General features: G+C 40.2%; 1 protein-coding gene across 1 annotated transcript in view; it reads left to right on the top strand.

Annotated features, from left to right (window-relative positions):
* Window positions 1-4,352: 4,352 nt before the first annotated feature.
* Window positions 4,353-19,170, top strand: part of LOC103194448 (tubulin alpha-1C chain-like) — a 91,478-nt gene continuing 76,660 nt past the window's right edge. The window contains 3 exon segments of the mRNA XM_042780560.1: window positions 4,353-4,473; window positions 4,476-4,505; window positions 4,508-4,563. Coding sequence (XP_042636494.1) covers window positions 4,353-4,473; window positions 4,476-4,505; window positions 4,508-4,563 — 207 coding nt within the window.

The raw sequence follows: 19,170 nt of genomic DNA, 5'->3' as shown, positions 1-19,170 counted from the left end.
AGCAATACTCTTCCCTTTCAAGCAGAAACTCTGTTTCTATCAGCAGGACCCTGTTTCTCTCCATCTTTCTGTTTGGCTGTGTTCTCCTCCAAATACTGGCTTTATTCTCAAGCAGGCTTTGCCCCTTGTAGTCAGAATGGCTATAGTAGTTCTGCATCCTAGTAACTCCATGTCCAGCAGACAGCATTTCCCTTCCAGTACCTCTGGAGAAAGTCTTCAGATTTATTCCAATTACTGGAAAGACTAAGAACACATGCTCACCCTAAACCAATCACTGAGGCCAGAGGAATGGGATATGCTAGGGGTGGAGTGAGACTCCCGCCAGATCACAAGACCCAGAGCAGAAAATTGGGCCTCTTTCCAGAAGAGGAAGGGACACTGGGGTGACAAGAAACAATTCAGGAAGAGTAGAGTCAGGATATCGTGATGACTTTATAAATCATCATATAAAAATTTTAGTTAAAGGAGGAAAGGGAATAAAGTTCTATTTAATATACTTTTTTTTTTTTTTTTTTTGCATATTCTTTATTTTCAGATACTTCTTTCATTTGTAAAATGGGAAGCATTAGGGAGGGCAAAGTGCTCTTGGTTCAGGCCCTCTGGCATTCTTCTCAGTCTCTTTTGTAGGCTTTTCCTTTCCCCACTCCTTTAATGTAAATGTGCCTTGGGATTCTTCCTCAGCCATCTTCCCTTCTCATGTTCCTGCCCTTCTAATGGTTTTAATCACTACTTAATGTGTTTTGAACTGATCACACACAAATCCAGATCTCCTAAGCACTAAATCTCTGCATCCAACTGCCTCCCGGGCAGCACTATGTCAGTGTTTCACTGGAACACTCCAATTCAACGTGCACTAAAGAGTCAGCTCTTTCCCATCTACACAAGTGCCCAACCAAAAGCCTGAAAGTCACTTCAACTTTTCTCTTTCAAGCACCATATGTAATCCTTTCATTACAGAATTATTTTTATTTGTAAGATTTGTGTGTGTGTGTAATGGAATACATGGTGAATCATTGGCTGTTTTTAAAATTCTATTATGTATGATGGATTTTGATGAGTATTATGTGGGACACATATGGCCCCATGGACTCTGGTAGTAGGATAGGTGGGATGAGGCTTGGTAAAAAAAAAAAAATCACTTGAATATTACCTAAGCCTGAACACCACACCTTCCCAGTAACACACAGTAAACAGAAAATACTTTCAAGGCTTATCTCACTGTACAGAAGCCCAAAGAGAAAAGTGTTTTGTGGTCACTCCTCCAGGATGTACCACCTTATACAATAACCTTTCAACACAGCAATATGTTGCCAACGAACTTCCTCCTGGTTATAGTTACATAAGTCGCTGCCCCAGTGCCAGCATGTACCGTACGTGGAAAAAAAGCCTTCCAAGAAACCCCAGGGCTGAGAAATGTAAGTGATATTTGTATGTCCCACAGGTTGCAAAAGAGCTAATTTTTGAGTTTTGTTCATTCTGCTTTTTCACTATTTCTCATAATTGTCTCTTCTACATTTTCATTACAGCTTTTTTCATTTAGGACCTCAGTGTCTTGTACCTAAATTTTTAACTTTTTATTTTGAAAAATTTCAAATGTATTTAGAGAATAAGGAACCCCTACATATCTATCGGGAGCTCTGGTAGCATAGTGGCTAAGACACTTGCCTGCTAACCAGACGGCTGACGGTTCAAACCCACCAGCCACTCCTCGGAAGGAAGGTTGGGCAATCCTACTTCCATAGTGATACTGCCTCGGAAACCCAAGGAGGGGTCGCTATGAGTCGGGTTTGACTCGACGGCACATAACAACAACAACAACACATATCTATCAATTGACTTTAATTATTAGTTATAAATTAATAATTAAACATTTAAATGTAATCATTTTGCCATAGTTACTTCATCTTCTTTTTTCTAAAATATTTGAGAGCAAATCCAGATATCATGACATCTTACCTAGAAACACTTCAGTATGCTGTTTTATTTTATTACCACAATAGCATTATGATACCTAACAAAATTAACCACAATTCCTTAGAGTCATCTAGCACTGTTTATCCCCCAGATTTTGTTTTTACAGTTTATCTATTTGAATGAGGATCCAAACAAGATCTACACTTTGCATGCAGTTGTTTGTCTCTTTGAAACTAAAACAGTCACCTCCCTTGTTGAAGAGACTAAGTCAGTTGTCCTGTCTTACCTAAATTTTTGCAATTGCCTCCTAAAGTCTTTTTGCCTTGGGTCTTGCTCTTTCCCATCCCTTCCACAATCCATCTTCCACACTGCCATCTGAGTCATCTTTCTAAAATGCTGTTTGGATCAAGTTACTTCCCTGCTTGAAATTCTTCAGTGGTTTCCTTGAGCTACCAAAAACCAGACTCATGGCCGTGGAGTTGGATCCTACTCATAGCGACCCCTCCTTGGGTTTCCGAGGCGGTATCACTATGGAAGTAGCTTGCCCAACCTTCTTTCCAAGGAGTTGCTGGTGGGTTTGAACCACCAATCTTCTGGTTAGCAGTCAAATGCCTTAGGCACTAGGCCATCAGAGCTCCCTTCCTAGAGTACCAGGATAAAATCCAAACTCCTTCCTTTGTCATATAACATCTTCACTGATCTCTACCTAAATTTCCAGTCTCATCTTTGGTTGGTGCTTCCTGGTACCAGCAGGCCCAAAACTGTTTTCCCTCAAACACCAGGCTCCTGCAAACCTCTGTATCTGGAATGTCATAGATTCACATCCTTTCCCCTTGGAATATACCACCCCCACCCCCATTCCCCAAATCTCAGTTCAAGTATTACCTCTTCTGTGGCAGTTTTCTGATTCCTTGAATCCCAGCCAAGGAAAATTGACTATTTCCTCCCTTCATCATGCCCCCTACAGTGCTCCCCTGCATAGGAGTATTTACACTGCAGGCTCTTTCTGAGACCCCCTAGACGCTAGGTCCTACTCATTGTAGTAGTCTTATCAGCCTGCATGTTATGTTATGTTATGTTATGTTATGTTATATGCCATAGAGTCAGCCCTGACCCATAGCGACCCCTCCTTGGGTTTCCGAGGTGATATCACTACGGAAGTAGGATTGCCCAACCTTCCTTCTGAGGAGTGGCTGGTGGGTTTATCAGCCTGCAGGCACTTAGCAAATAATGGGGTTTTTTTAAATGCCTGTGAGTAGGTGAATAAATAATAAATGAATGGATATACATTACAATTTGGGAAACACTATGTTTCTTTTGAGAACTTTTTAGCAGTCATTCCTGCTCACAGCTCTTGAGGCCACTGGCCACCGGCACAGACAGACCTACGTCAGGGACAAAGACGTTCCTCTAGAGTAGCAGGGCCCAGACCACCAGCCTGTTCAGTTCTGCCTGTGTCCCTAAGAGAGTCATGTGGCATTTGGTGACTCAGGTTCTATTATAGGATCATTGCATTTTCCATAAAGGGAAGCATTTCTGAAATATTTCTGGAGTGAGGAGAATCCCTTCTGTGGAGAAAGAAAGTTGCTTTCCTGATCAATATGGTTTATTATCAAGCATAGAATAAGCTGGGAAAAGAAAGGTTAGTGACAGGCAAGCTGATTAGCAGGCTATTGTTCAGTGCCATGCATTTAACTAACTAATTTCACAACACTGGGCATGTCACCTCCTTTTGTCGGTCTACATTTTTTAATCTCCCAGATGAAAAGACTGGACAAGACAAATCTACAAGACTCTTTCCAGAGCTATCATTTTATGACCTAATTCTTAACATATTACCAGTATAACATATTTTTGATACAGTAAGGCTTCAAGGATTATTGAGAACATTTTGCACGTATGGAAACAAAAGGCAGTAGGAAAAGTGATTTGCTGCAGACACGGAGATAGAGCCAGAGCCTGAATCCTTCCGAACTCTGTTCATTAAGTGATCAATATTTCCTCACTCCAGGGCGGACTGCAGCATCTTTCCCTTTGGAAAAGCTGATCTGTTTTCCTCCCCTTACCCCCAGGCATCCAGAACAAAACAAAGGTCAGAGCACTGTTATGAAAAATACTAGAGCACCACTTACTCCACTCCCATAGCCCACTGAGACTTTGACTCTCACATTATTGAAAGTGAGAAAAAGCAGTTGTGCTAAGATGCACGAGGCACGTAGGAAAAAGGCTGGGGGAGAAGGAGAACAGATTTAAAGCTGCTGGGGTGCATTCTGGCGATGTGTGGGCTTGGGAGAGGGGCACTGATCCCAAGGGCATAATGACAAGGTCAACCTCCTCTCTTCTCTTAGTTCTTGGCAACAGCCAGTCTAGCCAGAAAGCGCAATCTGTCAAATCTAATTAGAGTAGAAGAAAGTGAACAATGGGCACCCAGCTCTAAAATGACAACCCAGTTTAATGGGATGGAGGAGCTTGGGAGGGATGTGTGCTTTGTGTGCTTGGAATTGGTTCCTTCAAATGAATCCTTGCTGAACTCAAACTGCAAATATCTCAACTGGATCTTGTTTACTTCATCAGAAATCTCCAGGTCCCTGCGCTTTTAACACACACATATCCAGTAGAAGCAGAAGAGAACCTGGCTCTGTTTCAAAGGTGAGGCTGTAATTTGAAAATAGGTATGTCCTGTGTGACTTGGACATGGTGCTGTATACATACAACTGATATTTATTCATTTGTTCCTGTTTCTCTTTTGTGTATAATTTTATCGGTGGCATTAGTGTTTTATTATTTGTGTAACTATTTTATCATAAGATTTATCATTCAATTCTTAAAATTTCGTAACAGCGTGAAATTTTAGTGGGACCACAGACAAAATACATTTTAAGACACCAGTAATTTTTTTATTTTTCATTTATAATTTAAATGGCCTCTCTGATTTAGATACTTTAGTTCTTATGTCAAAACTGGGTTTCAGTTTTGAATCAAGTAAGTATATTCCTTAAAATAAATACAGGAATACAGATTTGGAGCTTAAAAATTTTGCATCTGCATAACCTGAAGTCTCTAATAAGGGAAGTTTATCTGTTGTCAGCAATTATTATACTGAAGACAAATGGCTTATTAATTTAACTACCTCAATATGAGACGTTTAGATATCTTGAAAGTGTGAGGAAAAATAATGATCTCAAGTGAGATGATGAAAGAGAGAAGATAGAGTAAGCACAAACACAATTTATAATTTCCAAGTCTCACTATGCATAGTCTTAATGCTCTGTCTTATGCATTATCTCATTTAACCCTCACAGTACCCTGTGAAGGATGTTATAATTATTTCTACTCTGCAGATAAAGAAACTAAAGCCCTGAGAAATTAGTCCAAGAAGCCTGAGAAATTAGAGGCAGAGACAGGCCTTGAACCAGGCTGTCTGTCCCCAAGTCTAGTGTACTTCTCACCACTGTATTTCTGGTAGAGGCAGGAGACAAACTTTAACATCCATTAAATTCATTATAGTAACGTCAATATGAGAACTCTCTTAATTTCTTGGTCTTTTATGGATGTGCACCCAGGGGTAGATTTTAGCTTGGTGTATTTGTATCATTCATCTCATTTTACATGAATATTATTAGCCTTTTATTTTCAAGCAACATCATTTGTTTTTTCTTTGTCCTTTATTTCTTTTATGTACATATTTCATGAATAAATTATCTTGTAAAAGATAGAGAAAAATCCATCAGTACTGCCCACCTCCACGCAAACCCAGTTCCATTCCCCAGAGAAACCACTGTTACCAATTTGGGTTATAACCAACTGTTTATGTGTGTGTGTGTATCATATTGTTTTGTGCAACTTTTTAAAACATAAATGGTGTCATGCTGTGCTTTTTGTTCCACAGCTTGCTTTAAAAAAAAAAAAAAAATACTATGCTTTGGATATCTTTTCTTGGCAGTACATTTTAATCTAATTTGTCCTTTTTAACTGTTACAAAGCACACTTTTTACTGTTTCCTCTTTACCTGGTCTGTGCTTTTAAAATGGCTTAATGGCACAGCAAGTAAACATTTAACCATATTTGTATATATAAGGCAAGTAGAGACAGGCATAAGCTTTATGGTTGGTTGGAGTATTAATAACAATGTTTAAGGAAGGAAGGAAAGATAGGGAACAACATAATAGCATTGAGATTTGAAATGAGAGGCCTAGGGCAGGCCAGCTCAGTGATGGCAATAGATTCCCTACCCCTCTACCTCTGAATACTTTTGTTGTTGTTAGGTGTTCCAACTCATAGCGATCCTATGTACAACAGAATGAAACACTGCCTGGTCCTGCACCAGCCTCCCAGTCCTTGCTGTACCTGAGCCCATTGTTGCAGCCACTGTGTCAATCCATCTTGTTGAGGACCTTCCCCTTTTTTGTGACCCTCCACTTTACCAAGCATGATATCCTTCTCCAGGGAATGGTCTCTTCTCACAACATGTAAATACTTTAGTATTTACTTTTTTAAACCTACCAGTTCTCCGGAGATGTATTCCTTACGTATAAGAAATAGTAGTAACTTACTTCACAGGGTGCTGTGAGGAATAAATGAGATAACACCTAGAAACATCAAACCGTGCATATTGAGATTTATAAATTATAAATTGTTTGTGCTTATCCTTTTCCCTTGCTTACCCTCCCACTTCAGATACTATGTTGTGGGGCAATTTCTCAAACAAGGGTGGTTAGTAAATGGGGTTATGAGCATCATTACTAGATATTCTGGTATTTTCAGGGAGGTAGTATAGGATTGTGCCTAAAAGCATGGATTTGGAAACATAAGTGATACCTGGATTCAAGTCTTCATGTAGCTATTTTTCAGTTCTGTGACTTGGGCATGTTTTCTCATATGTAAAATAAAGGTAGTAATAATAGTAGTAGTTAGCTTGTAGGGTTGTTGTGAAGGTTAGAGATGATGTCTTAAAGGACTTAGTACAGTTTCTAGCATATAAGATCACTAACTGAATGTCAGCTGCTGGCATCATTATTATTCGAGATACAACATCTCTATTTCATTTTCTTCTATAAAGTACCACTACTCAGTTTTCTTAGACCGATAGGTAACATAAAGACAGGCCCAATCTCAGGATTGGAGCAGTCATTAATTGTTCCTTTATTCCATATATATATATATATATTTTAAAGGTGTATATTTCCTGAGTACCTACTGCATGTCTAATACCCTGCTGGGTACTGTATGAGATATAAAGGAAGTGGAGAGCAAGACAGGTCTTGCCCTCAAAGTGCTTATACTTCATAAAATCGAAGTGCCTTAATATATGAGGAATATGCACTGAAAAGGACTTTGAGCCTGTCAGATGGAAGGCACTCTGTAATACACTCCCTGAATAATAGCTAATAACATAAATACAAAGTAGTATTACAAGTATACATGTCCAGTAGCTATTTTATATAAACTGTTCATTACAAAAGCATATAATCCTTTAATACCTGCTTATTTGTTCCTTGTCTAGCTTCAGAATTATTTTCGAAGCTTGCCTGGGACTCACTTATAGAACTTGAGTCATCAGATCCTCTCTCCCCCAAATACTAATACGACCTCATTTCCTGGTTAGGGACTGCTCTCATTGCCTCCTGACAGTGCCAAAAAGAAAGAGACAGTGAGCTGGCTGAGAGGCTCAGTTGCTTAGAAACATGAAAATACTCAGTTCTGGACACAATATGAATTGATATTTAACAGGCAGATGAAATCCAGAAGAGTAGGAACTGTATTAGAAAGCCTGAGATGCTGTGGGAAGGGATTGAAACTGACTTATTTCATGGTAAATTCCCAGGAAATAAGCCTGTAGTGATTAAAAAATGCAAATCTAATCCTTCTCTGCCTAGTTAGTTTTCTCTACCTCACTGAGGCCATTTTCTGTTCTGGTGTGGACCTGTTCCAGCCGGCCCAAACTGAAATGCCAATTGAACACAGAAGACCACCTCAGCTGTCGAGAGCAAAGCCAAGCATGGTTTTAGGTTTAAGAATCAGTCCAGGCAGCAGCTGCTTGGCGTGCTTTGGGAGTGGCATGCCTGTTCCTAAGATGACAGTGAAGGACCCTTTGTCTTAATTCTACCCTTAACTCATCAGAAACAGGCAATTCTGAATTTTTAAAAAAGTGGTTATGTTCACTCATTCTTATGAGCAAAAATTCCTTACAATGTGAAAAGGTGAGATTTCTCAGCTCTTTTTAGAAAAAATTGTATTGTGATAAAAATATGCATATATATCAAAACATGTGCCATTTTAATCATCTTTAAGTGTCCAATGTCTTTTACTGATGAAGGGATTTTTAGCAGACAATTTTACTCATTAAATCACCTCTTTGTGAAGAAGAGATTCTTAAGTTTTAGGTGCATGCCATGTAATTATTATAAGTACCATTCAAAACAGTATGTCTTGACATTCCCTTCGAAAGGAGATCTTTTAATTTTTATTGGCTGAAGAAGGGCACCTTTCTGAAATTTTTGCCCAGAAACCCAGAATAAAATCTTTGCAGCACATTAGCAGTCTAGAAGTAGTCTGACCCTGCATTTCACAGAGTTTAAGACTCAAGAAATATGCTGTCCAAAACAATTGTTATTGTTATGTGCAATATTGGCGATTAATTTATTTTGCCCTCCTGCAAGAGGTGAAAGCAGCTGAGGTGCAGAGGAGAGCGAGCCCTCTTTCCCAGGAAGAACAAAGAGAAGGCCCCTCCCCCCTTGCAGAAGCCGCCCTGCTTTGTCTGAGAGCCTCCCTCTGAGGACAGCAGCTGTGGAGACTGCAGGGCTGTGCTCCTGCCAGTTCATTTAGTAACACTTGGGTTAGCACTCCCAGGGGGTGTAGCGAGATGTGTGCCTGCACAGTATTAATGTTATCAGCTGCCCTGTTCATGGAGCCTCTTCCTGAAGGACACTTTTATAACACAGTGACTTTTAGGGAGACATTCCCCTCCTTTACTTCAGTTTCTCTGCAGATAAACAAATGTCAGGCATTGTCCTGGATCTGGCCCAAGATTTACTAAGTTACTGTATATCTGTTGCTCTTTTTTTATCCTCCAAATACTGAGCTCTCAGTGCTCATCTGGTTGGGTCCAGAATGTGAGGGATCAGTTCAAGCTGTCACTGTAAGACTTGGGGGCCCAAGTCTCCTTCTCCAACCTCCTCCAGAAGGCTTCTGTTCCAGTGTTGTTGTTATGTGCCGTCGAGTCGGCCCTGACTCATAGCGACCCCTCCTTGGGTTTCTGAGGCAGTATCACTACGGAAGTAGATTACTGCATCTTCCTTCCAGGAGTGGCTGGTGGGTTTGAACCGCCAGCCTTCTGGTTAGCAGTCAAGTGCCTTAGGCACTATGCTTCCAGTAGGGTTCCTAATTGTACTGTTTCTGGTTCTGCGGGACAAAAGAGAGTCCTGTTTTGCACCAGAGACTGTAAATTTATTTCTACAGCTCTGCCTGATGTCAGAGAACAGGGACCTGATAGCATGACTTCTGGACAAGCTCAGATTGATTATCTAATAAGCAAGATAAGAAGAGGCTTATTTGTGCTTGCTTACTAATCTGTAGTGAACAATTTCAGTTTTTTGGTTTTTTTTTCTCTTCACATCAGAGATTCTGCTTTTAGGTGTGGCTGTCATCTCTCTCTCTCCCAACCCTCAGGGCACCTTCCTATAGAATCAAAGCCTCTTTTCAAATTTACAGTCCATGACAGGGATGAAGTACTGAGTGAGTAAAGTAAACATGGGCTTACATGTGCTTACTACTGTAGCGAATAATTTCACATAGGTTTCACCACTGTTCACTATAGATTATTAGTAAGCACGCACAAATAAACCGGTGCTTACCTTGCTTATTGGTTAATCCACCCCTGCTTCTAGACCGAACAAAGTTGCCTGCCTACAGAAGCAAATGGAAGAGATTCTTACAGTTAAAGAAATAAATTTGTGCAAATGGAAAGGACGAGAAGATTGTTACTGCATCACTGGGGAATGTGAAGGACAAAGAAAGCGTCTGCTTAATGAAGGGCAACATAAAGCTCTGCGCCACACTAAAAGGGGAGGCTGCATTCTGGCATCATCTTGAGGGTTAGAGTTCCTGGCAGCTGCACTGGCCAAGAGCAGGAGCGCAGTCTGTCATCTTCCTTTCATGAGCTTCAGCCATAGGAGGAGAAAGATGGTACCACAGCCCTCTCCCAGTGGATGAAGATGACGTGTTCTAAGCAGACGATTGCAGAACTGTCAAATGGGTGAAGAGAAAAAGGAAGTGGGGAGAGAAGGAGGGGACTCTATAAATGGCACTGAAACAACCCTGGAATAAAAATTAGGATCCATAGTGAGACGTGCAACGTGCAACCACCACCCTTTTCAAATTTGCCTCTGATAACTTCTTTTAATATTTTGTTGTCAGCCATTCCATGTAACTCCCATTAAAGCAAGGTAGAATGAATGAAAGAGGATCTTCATAGGGTTTTATTTTTCATTCTCCTTTAGGATAATTTAAATAACAATTATACTCTGAAAATGAAGTCCACCCTTATTAACTCAAAACGAAACCAAACCCACTGCTCTCGATTCCCACTCCTGCCCCATAGGGTTGGTTTCCAAGGCTGTACATCTTTCCAGAAGCAGACTGCCTCATCTTTCTGCCGTTGAGGGGCTGGTGGGTTTGAACCGCCAGCCTTTGGTTAGCAGCTGACTGCATTAATCATTGCGCCACCAGAGGTCCTTTCCACCCTTATTACTAAGCTTTTAAAACAGTCAAGACCTGAGGAACAACAGAAAAGGAGGATGAGACTGGTTGCACAGCTTGAAGAATGTAATCAGTGTCACTAAATTGTACATGTAGGAACTGTTGGAATTGGTGTACAAATGACAAAATAAAATTTAAAGGAAAAAAAAAACAAACAGGCAAGACCTTTGAAACATTGCATACCAAAGCCATAACAGACCTTCAGGTTTTCTTCCCTATAGAAAAGGCTTCGCTATGTCCACTACTTCCAGTTTCGTTGATTAGTGGGCATAAACTGCGGTATGCTGAGTGGTAGGGGCTGTGGAACGCTGGGTCTAAGCTCATCCTAGACCGAAAGGATGCCGCAGCCGCAGGGGCGGGGTTCGAGTTCTTCCTCTCCTTTCACCAGCAGGCGGCGCTGTCTTGGGGGGGGGGGCGCTCGCGCCCGCCCGCCACGAAAGTCGCTTGCGCCACAGCCGGGAGAGGCTCCCCGCCACGCCTTGTTCTTTTTTGACGCAACCTTTCTTCACCAGCACTGCCTGCAAACTGTTTCTGAACAGTGTTCTTGTAACAATGTATGCTATTTGAAAAATTGTTTCTTGGGTCCTTTGAGTGAAAACCCTAAAAAAAAAATTTGCGTTTGCGTAATCAACTATTTTTTCAAACATTTCAAATGCATTTAAACATAGTCAAATTAAAAAATATATATATATTCTGACATGGCAAAGAAGGCAATATATGTTGAAAAGTTAAAAAAAAAAATCTCTTTCCTGTTTATTCCAGACGCTGTATAGGCGGAGACACTGACTCGCGAAAATTCAGCTGTGGCGCCATCTGCTGGGCGCTCCGTGACGCAGCAAGGTCCTGCCCAGGAAAGAGGTTGCTGGCGAAGTCCCCAGCTTTCATCCAAGGAAGGCTCTGCCACCAAGGTAGCATTCTCAAGTAGTTGGCTTTTCTAAAAAGGGTCTTTACTGGTCTCCTACAAGAAAATAATCTCCATGTTGAGAAGCCCTCGGTCCTAAATGAACTGACATTTATTATATGATGGGAGGGGTGTCTTAGGAAAACCTGGGGCATGAGAAGAGGAGGCTTAACTCATTTTGACATACCTATACGTCTCTGCAGTGCAAGACTGAGAACTCAAACTATTTTTTTCATCACTGCACACAGGGAAGTTATCAGGGTGACAAGTCATAGTATACTTGTTCTCCTGAATGGGTCTGATTTTGATGAATGGAAGGAATTTCAACAGTGAAGAGGGTGACAGAAATAAAATGAACCTGGGAGTGAGGAAGTATTAAAATGTGGTCTTGGCCATGGTTTGACATAAGGTCCCTAATCCCTGCTACCATTTTCCAAACCCTTAAATCACTTTATTCACTTGAAGGCTTTTCTATTTAGGAGACTCCAGGCCTTTTCCACACAAGGGCCTAAACCTATTTGCAAACCCATTTATATACATACATCCCACAACATAAGCCACATTCGTCATTGTTACTAACTTTATTAAAGCCCATAACCAGGAAATTATTGGGGAACTGGGAGAAAGCAAAATTTAGAGCAGATTTACAGTTGCCCACCCATCTGGAAAAATATGGTATTGCTGATAGGAAGTTGGATGGAGCATTTGTAATGGAAAAATAGTATCAAACATAGTTCTGATAATGAGTTTATGTGTTCTGGGGTGAGCTTATAATGGTTTTTCTGAAAGAGATGAAGTAGTTTTACAAACAGTATAGCCTGTTGAAGCCTCATTGATTATGTAGTCCTTGGTATGCCATGTGACTTCTACATACATCTTTTGGTACTTCAGTAACTCAGCGCTCATGGATGCAACCTACCTGATTCTACAACCATAGTGAATAGTTTTATAGAGAAATTGCTAACTCTCCCTGTGAGTGCTTGAAAAAGATGCTCAGACAACTAAGAAAACAGGGTGACAAATAAAAACCCATTGTGATGGTACATGGATAATGGTATCAGAGAACCAAAAGACTAAGTTTATTTTCTGTTTCAGAGGAACAAAGTGTTATTGTGTGCAAAGTGTAACCAGTGTAGGAAATACTTGGTTGATGCCACATCTATCATATCCTACTTCTAATGTGTTTATAGAAGGGAGTCTTTCATAGAAATAAATAGCTTTGAACAAATCACTGAGTGGTAGCATTAGAGTGTAGCATTAAGTGGGGAATTGAACATCTCTCAGTGAGGGTGCTTTCAGAGTTCTGGCTCAGGAAGGTGCAAGAATAGAGGTGGGGCAATGGGAGGCCATACATAGATGCTTTCAGTCTTTTCTTCTCCTGTGGCATAAGGCAATCCCTTGAACTGAACTTTTTCTCCCTGTGGTTGTCTTTATTTTATGTACTTGTTTGCAAAGAGTATGCCTCCACCCTTAGAACAGAGCCACAAACACAAACTATCTACCACTTTCCTCACAGGATCATTCATTTAGCACTATTTCTGGTGAGCCCAGTTTGGGGTTCAAATATTTTGTGTTTGGCGAAAAGCAAGAGAAAATTTTTCTAGAGGTGACTTCTCCCTTGACTTTCAGCCTGCTTTATTATTGGGCTTTTAAGAGTATGTGACCATTCTCATATGTCTCTCAGAAATATGAATCATATTGAACTTGGTAGAAATTTTTATTTGGACCCTGTTGTTGTAGGTGCTGTTGAGTCAGTTCTGACTCGTAGCAACCCTGTGTGTCGCCTGGTCCTGCACCATCCTCATCGTCATTGCTGTGTTTGAGTCTCTTGCAGCCACTGTGTCAGTCCATCTTGTTGAGGGTCTTCTTTTTCACTGACCCTCTACTTTACAAAGCATGATGTCCGTCTCCAGGGACTGGTCCCTCCTGATAATACATCTGTACCCTGGAGTTAGGTAACTGTGCCCTTATAGCTGAAATCCTGACTTCAGAGAGAAATTGCCTTAAGAACGTTAATTAAAGAAAATCAAAGACTTAAGGAAACAAATAGTCCAAAGGACTAACGGTCCACATGAACCACAGCTTCCACCTTGAGACCAGAAGAACTAGATGGTGGCTGACTACCACTACTGGCTGCTCTGATCAGGAACATAACAAAAGGTCCTGGACAGAGTAGGAGAAAAGTATAGAACAAAATTCAAAGTCATTAAAACGACCAGACTTATTGGTCTGGTAGAGATTGGTGCAACCCCTGCAACTATAAATATTAGACACCCTTCAAACCTGGAACTGAACCCTCTCCTGATCACCTTTTAGCCAAACAATCGATAGGTCTATAAAGTGAACAATAACACCCATGAGGAATGTGCTTCTCAGTACAGTCAACCATAGGAGACCAAAAGATAGCATTTGCCCAAAAATAAATCTCAAATGGCGGAAAGGCATTATAGGGATTGCATTCAATGTCATGAAACAAAACATGCATGAACATAAACTGTTGTATGGAAAATGAATTTGCTCTGTAAACTTTCACCCAAATCATAATTTTAAAAATTAAATAAATTAAAAAAAAAAAAAGCAGAAAGGGACAGGAAAGACAGATGAATGGAAACAAGGAACCCAGGAAGGAAGTGGAAAGAGTACTGTTACATTGAGAAGATTGTAACTAATGTCACAAAACAAAACAAAAAAATTATAAATTTTCAAATGGAAACTGAACTTGCTCTGCAAACTTTCACCCAAACCACAATAAAATGTGCTAAAAAAATCATAATTCAATTTATTTTTGTTCTCTCAGCATAATCAGTCCTCTTTCCTCTTATCCCCCCAAAATACTGGCTAACTCCTTATCTTTGACCAGGAGTATTTGTTTTTATTTTGTTTTAAACATTGATGTTAATGTTTACTGTTGAAAGAATCCACTACCTGGATTTTATTCTTGATTTTCTGGTAACTTTCCCTGGAAAGACTTCTCTGACCCCTCAGGTACAGGGAGGGTACCCCTGCTGTAAGTTCCTAGCACTTCATGGTTCCACCATATAGCTCTTCTAATATTATATTGTCACTACTTATTTGTCTGCCTCCCTAAACTCCTAGTTTCTATGAAAATGGGGCCAAGATCATTTTGTTCGTTTTGTATCCCCATGCCTAATCAGTGCCTCAGACAAGTAGATGTTAGGTAGGATTTCAATAGCTAAAGGTGGGAAGGAGGGGTATTTATTATGGTGGAACTGGCATTAGTGTATACACAGGTATAGACTTGGAAGAGTACCAAGGAGCATGAGTGTGGCTTGGCTGAAGCCTGAAGGGGATTGACAGGAGATTAAGATGGGGAAAAATCTGGCATCATTATGAAAATCTTGAATGTTTAAGGCAGTGGTCGTCAGATCTGTAAATAGTTGCAAATGATGGAATTTCTGGTGTATTGTGTATTGGATAAGTGCTTTACATATATTTTCATCAAAAACTTGGAGCCACAGATCTAGCTCATTCCATTTGTGAAAAATACAACTTAATTGGCAAGACCAGTCATTGTGACCAAACCAACCAGCCAAATACACCTATTTTCTGTCAGAAAAAAATTTAGCTTCATTTTCCAATTCCCAAAACTATATAAATTCTTCCACCATCTCACTTCTGACTTCTAATTCTAAGATAGCTGAAGGTCCAAGGCATGGAGCCTTCCTATGTGTTTGTCAGATGGATGAAATAAGGCACTGCCTTGTCAGTGTTTTTTAGGAGTGATGCATTCTTAAATCATCCCTTTGTTTGAGGGCAAAGCACACAGTATACAGCTGTGGATGGCTGAAGGCTGTCTTTTGTGAAGGCTAAAAGCAATTGGGAAGCAGAGGCAGAAAAAGAGAAATCAGCTGAATACAGGCCTATTCTCAGGCAGATCACTTTTGGGAGAGGGCATTTGATAGATGAGGATGTGGAAATTGAGCCCCTTGATACTATCCATACCATGTACCCTGGGATATCAATGCTCCACTTTGAAGACTAATTTTTTTTTTTTTAAATTGTGCTTTGGGTGCAAACTTACAAAGCAAATTTGTTCTACATTCAACAGTTCATGCACATTTGATTTCACGGCCCCGATTACCATCCCCAACCATAAAAAACTTTCCTTCCCTCTCCTCTGTGTGACTACCCATTCCCTGTGCCCTTCTTAACTATGCATTCCTGTCTGTCCAGCTTTCCCTCTATGTGAATGCTACCCCTCTGGTGTCTCATGACTGTTTGATCCAAGGGGTGCATCTCCCTAGAGTAGGTGGGTGCATCACCCTGGGGTAGGTGTTTTGCATCTAGTTCTTTCTATTGGGCTGAGAGCCAATCCATGAAAGTGAATCCATTTCTAGGCCCAAAGGATAGCCCAGGGCCATAGTCTCAGGAGTTCTACCAGTCTGTGTCTAACCAGTAATTCTGGTCATTTTTGTGTTTTTGAATATTGTTCCACATTTTTCCTCCACTCTATCCAGGATCTCGAGTTTTGATCCCTTTCCAAGTGGTTGGTATTGGTAGCTGAGCACTATCCAGTTCTTCTGGTCTCAGGGTCATGAAGCCCAAGGTCCTCATGGTCCATTTCATTCTTAGACTAGTTGTTTCCAGACACCTTTAATTTTCTTCACTCTTCTTTGCTTCAGATGAAAGGAGACCAATAGTTTCATCTTAGATGGCTGCTCAAAAGCTTTTAAGACCCCAGTTGCTACTCACCAAAGTAGGTTGTGGGACAAGAATTTTATGTACTATGTTGTGGCCAATTGAGCATGATGTCCCCTGAGACTATGGTCCCAAGTCTGCAAGCCTGGTGATTCTCTCTCAAGGTGTTTGATTGTCTCTGAGAAGTTACTCCAACTCTGTCTTCTGTTTCTTCTGTAATGTGTGTGGCTAATTTTGTAGCACAGTGCATATGTAAGATTATCTTCAGCCAAATCTATCCTTGGTCTAGGGTATATTCCTGTTTGCCAACCCCCACCTGATCTTCTCACTTGTCTATGCATTTATCCATAGCTTGGTGTTTGGTGTTAGTGGTAATGCAGTATTGTGTATGCACTAGTATTTGCCTCTGTTGTCTGTATCTTATGTGATGTTTCAGTGTCCTTTTGTCCTTTGTGTTTCCCCAGTGTCATCATACTGGTCACAGACTCTTTCCATATCGTCTCTCCCCTCACCCAAATCAACATGTGATCCCCAACTAGTCCGAAATTTCCCTTCCCCTTCTCTCCCATCCCTAGTAACCAACAAAGTGAATTTCCTTCCCTGAATAAACCTTTCCTTGACTTTTTACAATAATAGGTTCATACAATATCTGTCCTTCTGTGATTGACTTATTTCACTCAGCATAATGTCAGCCAAATTCGTGCACATTGTGAGATGATTCACGTATTCTTCATTATTCTTTAATGTAGCATAGTATTCCACTAAGTGAATGTACCATAGTTGGGTTATCCAGTCATCTGTTGATGGGCATTTAGGTTGTTTCCATTTCTTTGCTATAGTGAATTGTGCTGTGATGAACATGGATGTGCATATGTCTGTTTGTGTCCTGTCTCTCATCTCTTTAGGATATATTCCTAGTAATGGAATTGCTGAATCAAATGGTATTTCTATTTTCAGTTTTTAAGGAAACGACATGCTATTTTCCATACTGGTTGTACATTTTGCAGTCCCATCAGCAGGGTATGAGAGTTGCAATTGCTCCACAACCTCACCAGCATTTGTTATTTTCTGTCTTGTTGAACTTTGCTGTTATTGCTGGGGTGAAATGATATCTCATTGTTGTTTTGATTTGCATCTTTCTAATAGCTAATGATTGTGAGCATTTCCTCATGTGTTTGTGCGCCACCAGTATTTCTTCTTTAGTGAAGTGTCTGTTCATGGCCCTTGCCCATTTTTAAACTGGGTTGTTTGTCTTTTTGGTGTTGCGGTGTTGAAGTTTTCTATAAATTTTGGAGATAAGTCCTTTGTCAGATATGTCATAGCCAAATTTTTTTTTTCCCAATCTGTAGGTTCTTTTTTCACCCTTTGGGAGGACTCTTTCGATGCACATAAGAATTTAAATTTTAAAAGGTTTCAATCATCTAGCTTTTCTTCCACTGCCTGTGCATTTTGGGTTATGCTTGATAGTCTATTTATGCCATAGATTATGGCGCATAGATTTGGCCCTATTTTACCTTTGATGAGCTTTATAGTTTGGAGTTTTACATTTAAGTCTTTGATCCAACTTGAGTTTGTTTTTGTGTATGGGGTGAGGTATGGGTCTTGTTTCATTTTTCTCTAAGTGGATATCCAATTTTGCCAGCACCATTTGTTAAAGAGGCTATCTCTCCCCCATTTAATGGGTTTTGGTCCTTTGTCAAAGATCAATTGTCCATAGATGGAGAGGTCTGTTTCTGGATGTTTTATTCTGTTCCATTGGTCTATCTATCATTGTACCAATACCACACTGTTTTGACTACTGTGGCTGTATAGTAGGTTTTGAGATCCAAGAGTGTGAGACCTCCTACTTTGTTTTTCTTCTTCAACAGTGCTTTGCTTATCCAAGGTCTCTTTCCTTTCCATGTGAGATTAGTGATTGGTTTTTCCATGTCCTTAAAACCCGTTGATGGAATTTGGATTGGGATTGCATTGAATTTGTAGATTGCTTTGGGTAGTATTGACATTTTCATACTATTCGTCTTCCTATCCATAAACAGGGCATGTTCTTCCATTTACGTAGGTCCCTTGTAGTTTCTTGTAGTAGTGATTTGTAGTTTTCTTTGTATAGGTTTTTTGTGTCCCTGGTAAGATTTATTCCTAAATATTTGATCTTTTTGGTAGCTATTGTAAATAGTATTGTTTTCCATGAAGACTATGATTTTAAAGAACCTGGATTTTGTTCTATAGACCATTGATCTCAGTGGGATATGCAAGTTCAAAAAGAAAATATTACAAATTCTACTAATACTTTTTTATGTCATCCTTTGAAACTTTCTATTTTATATATAATAGAAATCCAAAAGTATATAATTTTAAAATAAATTACACACACACATGCACACACATACATATACATTCACACAGTGAGAAAGAGAGGGAGGGAGAAAGAAAAACAGAGAGAAGGGTGAAAGGGAGAATGTACAAACAGTTTACTGATAAGCACATGCAGTAAAAAAATCAAGGGACCATTTTTAGGGACAGTGGAGAGTCATTGAATGTTTCTGAGTAAGAGTGAAAATGAGCATAACTGTTGACTACCAGTGATGGGGAGGAGCAGTGCCAGGCATCACAAAAGATACAGAGATACCATGTCAGCCATCAAAGACCTTATAGTCTGACACCTGAAAAAACAGGTAACAATAGTGAATGGTAAATAGTGCACGGCTACTTAGAGGTACAGCACCCGGTATTCCCAGGCGGTCTCCCATCCAAGTACTAACCAGGCCCGACCCTGCTTAGCTTCCGAGATCAGACGAGATCCGGCACATTCTGTCGTTCGAACAGAACAAGGGGACACTACATGATTTAAAATCAAGAAGGGAGTGCGTCAGGGTTGTATTCTTTCTCCACACTTATTCAATCTATATGCTGAGCAAATAATCCGAGAAGCTGTACTATAT

The sequence above is a fragment of the Orycteropus afer genome, unplaced genomic scaffold (assembly GCF_000298275.1).
Source record: "Orycteropus afer afer isolate SDZICR_OR568_19922 unplaced genomic scaffold, OryAfe1.0 scaffold00045, whole genome shotgun sequence".
NCBI classification, from domain to species: Eukaryota; Metazoa; Chordata; class Mammalia; order Tubulidentata; family Orycteropodidae; genus Orycteropus; species Orycteropus afer.
The sequence above is the reverse complement of the archived record's forward strand: the minus strand, read 5'-3'. Positions and strand labels throughout refer to the sequence as shown.